We start from the raw sequence: 8,852 nt of genomic DNA, 5'->3' as shown, positions 1-8,852 counted from the left end.
CTAGAAATATTTAGGGGGAGCAAAAAAATTTTCGCACTTCGCGCGAAATATTTCCCTCTTGCCCTCCTTTAACAAAATGTCTAGTTGCGCGCCTGGATTAAAGTAATAAATATAAATAAATAATGAAGCTCTTTTTATATAAGGTTCATCATACAAGTTGCTTAACTATACGTAAATTTTCTGAAAATTTCTAAATTAATATTTAATTTCAGGATAAAAATGAAGAGGGTTGGAACTATACTAGGAGCTATGGAGCTAGGACGTGGACCGTGTACAGGTCCTATCCCAGCTCAGATGATCTCATCCTTCCTTAGCTTTAGGTCAAACGTTTTCTTAAATACTTTAGGGATTATAAACATGATTTTAAGTTATTACCTTCTTATAAAGTTATAATTTTGTTCAGAAGTTGAAAAAATGCTTTGTATGCTAACTTTTTTTATACTCGTTAAGTATATGTTTCAGAAAAAGTTTAGCTATAAAATTGACTTTTGAGAATGGTGTAGCTTAATTGGCTTTGTATTTAAAAGTAAGCATTAGCAATGTCAACACCTTTTTATGTTCAGGGATGATTTTAAACAAATTGATACGGCCTACATGTACTCAGATGGAGAGTCAGAGACTATCCTTGGATCCATGGACTCATGGAAGGAAAGATATTTGCGCCATTTTGAAATCAGCTGATAATCTGCCATTTTGAAATCAGCTAATAAACTGCCATTTTGAAATCCGCTGATTATCTACCCTTTGGAAGACATTGCTGATTATCTGTCTTTTTTTAAATTAGCCTATTATCACCCACCTTGAAATCAGCTGATTTTTTAATTACAATTATTTATGAATTGAAAGAAAAATGTTGAAGGAAAAATAGCCTAAATAACATCATATTCCACAAAATTTTCTTCGAATATTTCCTTCTTGTAGACACAGGGAACAATGGCAGACAAAATTAATCCCTGGAATGGTAAAAACTACAAGGAAGAAAGCATTAGAGAACAGGTCAGTCACAATTTGTTAAGCTTTGTATATTTTTAAATTGTTGGTTGGTTAGTCAGTTATTTGGTTATTCGATTAGTCGGTTGGCTAGTTGTTTGATTGTGTGGTTGGTTGAATTAGTTGGTTTTCTGGTTGGTTGGTTGATTTATTGATTGATTGATTGTGATTGATTGATTGATTGATTGATTGATTGATTGATTGATCAGGTGGATACCTGCTTGAAAAGGCTCCAGGTTCACAGTATCCAGCTGATGTATCTGCATGCTCCTGATATTGGTTGATTGATTGATCAGGTGGATACCTGCTTGAAAAGGTTGCAGGTTGACAGTATCCAGCTGATGTATCTGCATGCTCCTGATATTGATTGATTGATTGATTGATCAGGTGGATACCTGCTTTAAAAGGCTTGAAGTTTTTGTATCTGATGTATCTGCATGCTCATGATATTATTGGTTGGTTGATTGATTGATTGATTGATTGATTGATCGATCAGATCAGATCAGATCAGGTGGATACCTGCTTGAGAAGGTTGACAGTATCCAGCTGATGTATCTGCATGCTCCTGATATTGATTGATTGATTGATCAGGTGGATTCCTGCTTGAAAGGCTTCAAGTTGACAGTATCCTACTGATGTATCTGCATGCTCCTGATATTGATTGATTGATTGATCAGGTGGATACCTGCTTGAAAAGGCTCCAAGTTGACAGCATCCAGCTGATGTATCTGCATGCTCCTGATCACTCCTCTGATCTTGAAGAGACAATGCGGGTCATGAATCAAATTCATAGGTTAGTATGATTTCAAGAGATCCTACATTGAAATGAGCTGCGTGCCTAATTCAAAACTGTAACCTTAAAACCTTCATCAGTATAATTTGGAATATATTGAGTTGTTTTTCTAGTGTTTAATGAAGTGTTTAATTCTAGCAATTTACTCCTTTGTTTCTGCGCAAAAATTAGAAAGTTACTTTAGTTGAAAATAATCAATTTTCAATGAGTAAAACATGAAATTCTCATTCATTCTTGATCAGACAAAGTGTTTATCGGGGAATTGCCCCTTTAGAACTGGAGGGTTCCTTGAAGTTACTTCGAAAGTTTTTTTAAGGAACTAAAAGGGTGTACTGTGTACTGTGTACTGTGTACTGTGTACTGTGTACTATGTAGGAAAGAAAGTACATGGAGCTGGGTTTATCCAACTACTCCTCCTGGGAGGTGGCCAGGCGTGTGTACCGTGTACTGTACCACTGTGTACTGTGTACTGTGTACTGTGTACTGTGTACTATGTACTATATACTGTATACTGTGTACTGTGTACTGTGTACTGTGTACTGTGTACTGTGTACTGTGTACTGTGTACTGTGTACTGTGTACTATGTACTGTGTACTATGTAGGGAAGGAAAGTACATGGAGCTGGGTTTATTCAACTACTCCTCCTGGGAGGTGGCCAGGCGTGTGTACCGTGTACTGTACCACTGTGTACTGTGTACTGTGTAGGGAGGGAAAGTAGCAGGAGCTGGCATTATCCAACTACTCCTCCAGGGAGGTGGTCAGGCGTGTGTACCGTGTACTGTGTACTGTGTACTGTGTACTGTGTACTACTGTGTAGGGAAGGAAAGTACAAGGAGCTGGATTTATCCAACTACTCCTCCTGGGAGGTGGCCAGTTGTGTGTACCGTGTACTGTGTACTACTGTGTAGGGAAGGAAAGTACAAGGAGCTGGGTTTATCCAACTACTCCTTCTGGGAGGTGGCCAGGTGTGTGTACCGTATACCGTGTACCGTTTACTTTACTGTGTACTGTGTACTGTGTACTGTGTACTGTGTACTGTGTACTGTGTATTGTGTACTGTGTACTGTATAGGGAAGGAAAGTACAAGGAGCTGGGTTTATCCAACTACTCCTCCTGGGAGGTGGCCAGGTGTGTGGAGATCTGTAGAAAACATGACTGGTTGCAACCTACAGTTTACCAAGTAAGAATTTAATTAGAAGAAAATATTAAATCCGCCAATCAATTTGCAATAAATTCACAAATGAATTTGCAATAAATTCACCAAATATTTTGCAATAATTACGCCGAACATATGATGCACCCGTGGTGTTTGTGTACCACCCCGAAGGGGGGGGGGGGTTGTTTTGTCTAGTTTTTCAACATCAAACAGAAATCTTACCTGTAAACTTAAAGGGAGTGTTCGCGAAAAATGAAAGGGGGTATGGGTTTAATGCGATAAAAAAGCGGTTTTGATCGCTACTAATCTTCTATCTGTTGCGTCTATAAGGAGAAAATTGTTAAAGACGTCTCATACCGAATAACTTAGCGTTCATACAAATTGAGAAAATTGCAACATACGACTTAGACCGTAAAAAAATCAATTTAATTTCAAACAAATCATTCAGATATTACAACCTATAGTCATCGATTATCTTTCGCCACAGTTGTATATAGTTAATATTTAATAATATTTTTGATTTCATTTTTTTAAAAATATTTCTCTGGCGCTGGATTTTCGAACATTCCTGGAAAATATGAAAATGTCGTCTTCATTATCAAAAATCCTCGAAACAGGAATAAAAGTAACTATCAGATCATAAAAAATAGAAAATATTATGAAATATCAACTAAATACGAATGCGTCGAAAAATTATCGATGATTATCAGATGTAATAACTGAATGGTTTGTTTGGAATTAAATTTATTTTTTTTACGATCCGAGTTATATGTTGCAACTTTCTTCAATTGTATTGACGATACGTTCTTCGGTATAAGTCGGTTTTAACCATTTGCTCCTTATAGACGCAACAGATAGAAGTAAGATTAGTAGCGATCAAAAGCGATTATTTTTCGCATTAAGCCTATACCCCCTTTCATTTTTCGCGAATACTCCCTTTAAGTCAAGCCCCTTCATAAGCATTTGCTTTATTTATTTAGAAGTCAGGGTTAGATCATTTTGTCGGGCAAATGTCTAGTTAACTCGTAAAATAAAAACTGTTCCTTTTACTGGAAAATTTCTGTGTTTCTCTCAAAAATTAATAATTTTTAAAAACATTGTTTTCTCCCAATAGTTTAATACAAGGGATTATAAACTTACCGAAATAAAAAATTAAAATTTTTTTGATGAGGGGTGATTATTTTATAAAAAATATTTACACCCCCTGAGTTCTCTCAAGGGATGATTATATCTCCAACTAGCTCTTATTATTCTATACTCCTAGGGGATGTACAGTGCTCTAACTAGAGTTGTAGAAGACGAACTCTTTCCTTGTCTCAGGTAACAATAATCCTGAATTTCTTTATATCATCCTGATTCTTATCCTGATTCTCATTTTGATTCTCATCCTGATTCTCATCCTGATTCTCATCCTGATTCTCATCCTGATTCTCATCCTGGTTCTCATCCTGGTTCTCATCCTCATCCTGATCCTCATCCTGATCCTCATCCTGATCCTCATCCTGATCCTCATCCAGATCCTCATCCAGATCCTCATCCAGATTCCTAATTTAATACTGATTTTAATTTTTAATCTGGTCTCAATCCTGATCCTGATCCTGATCCTGATCCCTTATCCCTGATCCCTGATCCCTGATCCCTGATCCCTGATCCCTGATCCTGATCCTGATCCTGATCCTGATCCTGGTCCTGGTCCTGGTCCTGATCCTGATCAAGAACTTAATTCCTAATGACCACCTAGCTGCTAAATGTTTAGGCACTACGGAATATCCTTCTATGCGTACAGCCCCCTGGCCGGTGGTCTGCTCACCGGAAAATATAAATATGAACAGGGACCGAATTTAATTAATTTGAGCTAGATCGCTGAACTACTTACTGCCGGTTCAAATCCTGAACCACCAAGTTAAAGATCCCAGATCCCAGTGATTCTAAATATTCATAATTTGAACCTGCTGTAGATAGTTCAACGACCTCTACAATTCATTAAATTTGGTCTTAGGAGAAGGATAAATCTATTTCAACAGGACGGTTTAATGGTGTAGGTTGGGACAAGGTGTACAAGGACAGATACTGGAAAAAGGAACATTTTGAGGAAATGGAGAAGCTCAAGGTTTTGCTTACTGAAACCTACCCAGAGGAACAGGTGCCATATTATATACTTTTGTTGTACGGCACTATAGTTTCAGTAGAAGTTAATATTTCCATTTACTGTTTAGCCACGATATAAGGATTCATCTCTAATTGGATAATGAGATAGGTAGAAAGATAGATGTTACCGCCATACTATTTCTATTGGTTCAGAATAGACAACAAACACATGACTGAACCCTGATTGGATTAGGCGCTAATGGAATCGCATACAAATGGGTATATATATATTTTATATTTGGAAGAATTTGGGGAAAATGAAAAATTTAACATCCCGGACTTTTTCCCCTTTTGAAATTTTTTAACTAAAACTTTACTATATATTTTACTTCCAAGTATCTATGTTACCCCGTGCGAGTATGGCTAGTCTACAATAAATGTTTATTTATAGACTATTAATGTATTTCTAGTTAATGTATTTCTAGTTATCTTGCATGAGAAATAAATATTATTTGAAGGCAAATAATCAGTCAACATTGTAAACGTAATTTTATGTGTTCCTCCGTTCTTAAAGTAGTACGTCCAAAGAATTTTGTCTGGTCCAAGATAAACGAGATATCCTTACTTTTACAGCTTAAAATGGATTATTTTTAATTGTGATTACTCTGTGAAAGAGACTGGCGGATATATTTGTCGAAGTTTTGATTTTGTTTTTATCAGGTTTCAATCCCTGAAGCTGCATATAGGTGGCTCTATAATCACTCAAAGCTCTCCGGTGAACATGGTGATTGTGTTGTACTCGGAGCTAGTCGGTTAGAGCAGCTCAACATGAACATGGAGCTCTCACAGAAACCTGCTCTAGAGAAACCTGTTGTCGAGTTCTTTAATAATTGGTGGAACTCTACAAAACAATTCTGTCCAAAGTATTTCAGATAATTTAGAAATCAGGACGGATTGGGTTGAATTTATCCGGAGATTTAAAGCTTTTCTAATAAAAATATATTTTTTCACATTATTGTAATAATTTTAATCACGAGCTATTATTATTTAATAATTGTTGCAACATGATTTCATTTAAATATGTAAACAATATCACATTTATACATGGTCAAAACTAACTCGATGGTATTTGTGAATATTTACAAATTGTGATATTTTTTAATTAATAAATAAAGTTTAAAATTTATCTGTTCATTTTGTTATTTTTCAGAAATTAAGCAATGAATTTGTTTTCAAGGATTGAAGGATGGTTTGAGCAGATATTATTTTGTTCCTACTCTGCTTGTATGGAAGAACGAATGTTAATGATATCCTGGATTTATTTATTAAGTAATTTAATAATATCTGTATGGTTTGCTGCACCCTACGGGAAGTTTGCTAGTTCCTCGCAGACCCCTGGGATTATAATAAGGTTTGGGGATTCTTTTAAAGGAACTGTTCGCGTAATATCAAGTCACCCTTCAGGCAAAGATGGCTTAATCTGATCAAAAATGCAAAGGTTTCTCCATTGTTTCTTATAATAAAGAAATGTGCAAGATACTTATGCAGAGAAACTACAAATGAAAATAAAGAAAAATCTGGATATCTAATTAATACTTAATCAGATATTGTTTTTAGGGTACTGTTGTAAATCGGGCATTGTCGTCTTTGCATTTAGGGTCACTTAAACTTGAAATTACGCTACAGCTCTATAAACAGTGATGGGTACGTCAATGTGATGGTCAAAATAATCCGATTTTTAGATTGTTCATGAAAAGTTAACCGTTAGGCCAAAACTAGTTCTAAGGTTGGATATTTTTATGAAATACCGCTAATTCGCTTAATTATTTAGAAGGACTCAAACTGACCATTACCAAATCGGATTAGTGTATAATCTAACGAGATTAACGATGCAAAAGTTCCAACCTGAGTGATAAGATAGATATTGACAGTTTTACAAGGAGTCAATTTCAAATAAATCTAAAATATATTTTCTGCATAGTTTTGAATTAATATTTTTATAATTATAATTGGATTGGGATTTTTGATTGGCTTTAATCACTCTGTAATTGACCACTAGCAGTAGAGTCTCCAATTATGTTTTTTTTCAAGTAAATATATTTTTCCTAAAACATTTTGATTTGTATCAAATCAATGTTCGATTAAAGTATTATATTGGCCTCTGTATTCATTGTGTTGCATGAATAGCATTCCGATTAGAGTTCTGATTTTCTAATGGGAGTCACAAAAAGATTAGCTAATCTCTCACGGGTCAAAACTTTTGAAATAAAAGTTTACCGATCTCTTATAGATTTGCCAAGTAAGAAATCGTTCAGCAGATTTTGTACATTTAAAAGTTGTGATCTCAGGTTAACAAGTGTCCAGATGCCTGCTAGGATAGGTTGGTTTTTCCAGTAGGTTCCAGCCTTCCTGGTCGGTTTGGTCGGTATCCTGCACCTGGTGGAGATACAGGAGATCTACTCCGCTCTCTCCCTCATTCCATTCACTCTGCATTATTTCAACAGATCCGTCATATTCCCGCTCTCTATTAAACAAGGTTAGAGAGTAACTCAATTCGGGGGCGTACACAGGATTTTGTCAAGGGAGAAGGGCAGAACCCCCCTGGACATCTTGACAAAGGAGGCCAGGTGCGGATACAGAGGGGGAGTGAATAGTGTCTTTTAACCCCCATCCCCCCTTTTCTAGAGACTAACTAAAAAGTTTACTGTAACTCTGATTTCCAGCAGATACTTAACCTACGCTGTTAAGTAATTGAATAGAATTCTTTCCTGATTTAAAAATTAAGTTTATTATTATTTCAGAATTGCATGAAACACATTATGGTTTTTAGTAGCATTACAGTGACACCAAAACGATAGTAAGGGTGTGAAACTTTGTGATATTTTTCAGACATCATTTTACAGAAGCAAAATTGAATTCTACTTGGAATGTTTTAAAATTCAATCAGAAATGGCTGGCTCCTTGAAATAAGTTGTAACGATAAAAAATGCTTTAAAAAAAAAACACAATACAAATGAAATAGAAAATTTTAAACAGAAATTCAATCTATTTTCATATTTTTTAGAATTGGGGGGGAATATTCCCACAACCTCTACTTTTAGAGGTTTTTAAAAATGTTCTCCTGAAACACTCTATTTTGTATGTTTTTGTTATACTAGCCTTAGAGGGCGCTTCGCGCCCATCTTCTAAATTAATTGTGAACATGTTCTCTATCTGTACATCGTAAAACAAAACAAAGATGATTCGCGGATTTTCACAAAAAATTTTCAAAAATTTAATGACGATCGAATTTTGATGGAGACAAATATTTGAAATTTTGATCATTCATAAACCTTCCCTGGGGTCCCTAGATGTCCCAGAAAAAATTTGGGCCCGATCGGTTCAGCCGTTTTGACGTTTATTGGATACAAACAAACAGACAAGCCAAATTCATATAGAGATTTGATAAATAAATAATTTTTTACTTTTTACTTTTTCAATTCATAGGTTGTTTTCCCGAATAAAAATCAAATTACAGAATAAAAAAATGTTAAAAATTGACTGATATAAAGCAAAAAACACCTTATTGTATTACTAAAAAAATGTAGATATAGCAAAAAGTTTTTTTGACCATAGCTTGTTTAATTTTTCATGATTTTTAACTTTTAAAATTGTTTTAAACTCTGGTTTTCACGTATACTTTATTGCTATCCATATCAAAATGCTTTCAAAACTTTGATTTTAACTTGTTACTATTAATTTTTTAACATGTTTTATCTTAACCTAATTTGAGGGCGCCATTTTTGATTGCTTGCTATTCTTCTATAAGGTGGCAATATTTTTAC

General features: G+C 35.1%; 2 protein-coding genes across 3 annotated transcripts in view; both read left to right on the top strand.

The window, feature by feature from the left end:
- The window catches only part of LOC111698994 (aflatoxin B1 aldehyde reductase member 4), a 10,634-nt gene extending 4,591 nt beyond the window's left edge, over positions 1 to 6,043 (top strand). The window contains exons 2-10 of one of the 2 annotated variants that reach the window (XM_023469506.1): positions 213 to 320; positions 564 to 648; positions 922 to 996; positions 1,668 to 1,783; positions 2,856 to 2,964; positions 4,205 to 4,260; positions 4,697 to 4,772; positions 4,940 to 5,083; positions 5,749 to 6,043. In XM_023469506.1, coding sequence (XP_023325274.1) covers positions 220 to 320; positions 564 to 648; positions 922 to 996; positions 1,668 to 1,783; positions 2,856 to 2,964; positions 4,205 to 4,260; positions 4,697 to 4,772; positions 4,940 to 5,083; positions 5,749 to 5,964 — 978 coding nt within the window. In that variant the 5' untranslated portion in view covers positions 213 to 219 and the 3' untranslated portion in view covers positions 5,965 to 6,043. Of the gene's footprint in view, positions 1 to 212; positions 321 to 563; positions 649 to 921; positions 997 to 1,667; positions 1,784 to 2,855; positions 2,965 to 4,204; positions 4,261 to 4,696; positions 4,773 to 4,939; positions 5,084 to 5,197; positions 5,240 to 5,748 lie in introns of those variants that run through there. The other variant, XM_023469507.1, reaches the window with a different exon arrangement.
- LOC111698993 (cell division cycle protein 20 homolog) overlaps positions 5,418 to 8,852 on the top strand; it is a 25,883-nt gene continuing 22,448 nt past the window's right edge. The window contains exon 1 of the mRNA XM_023469505.1: positions 5,418 to 5,423. The gene's annotated coding sequence lies outside the window, so the exon portion shown is untranslated. The remainder of the gene's footprint in view (positions 5,424 to 8,852) is intronic.

Source organism: Eurytemora carolleeae, unplaced genomic scaffold, assembly GCF_000591075.1.
Source record: "Eurytemora carolleeae unplaced genomic scaffold, Eaff_2.0 scaffold129, whole genome shotgun sequence".
In the NCBI taxonomy this organism is placed as follows: Eukaryota; Metazoa; Arthropoda; class Copepoda; order Calanoida; family Temoridae; genus Eurytemora; species Eurytemora carolleeae.
Note: the sequence above shows the minus strand (reverse complement) of the source record. Positions and strands in the feature narration are given on the sequence as shown.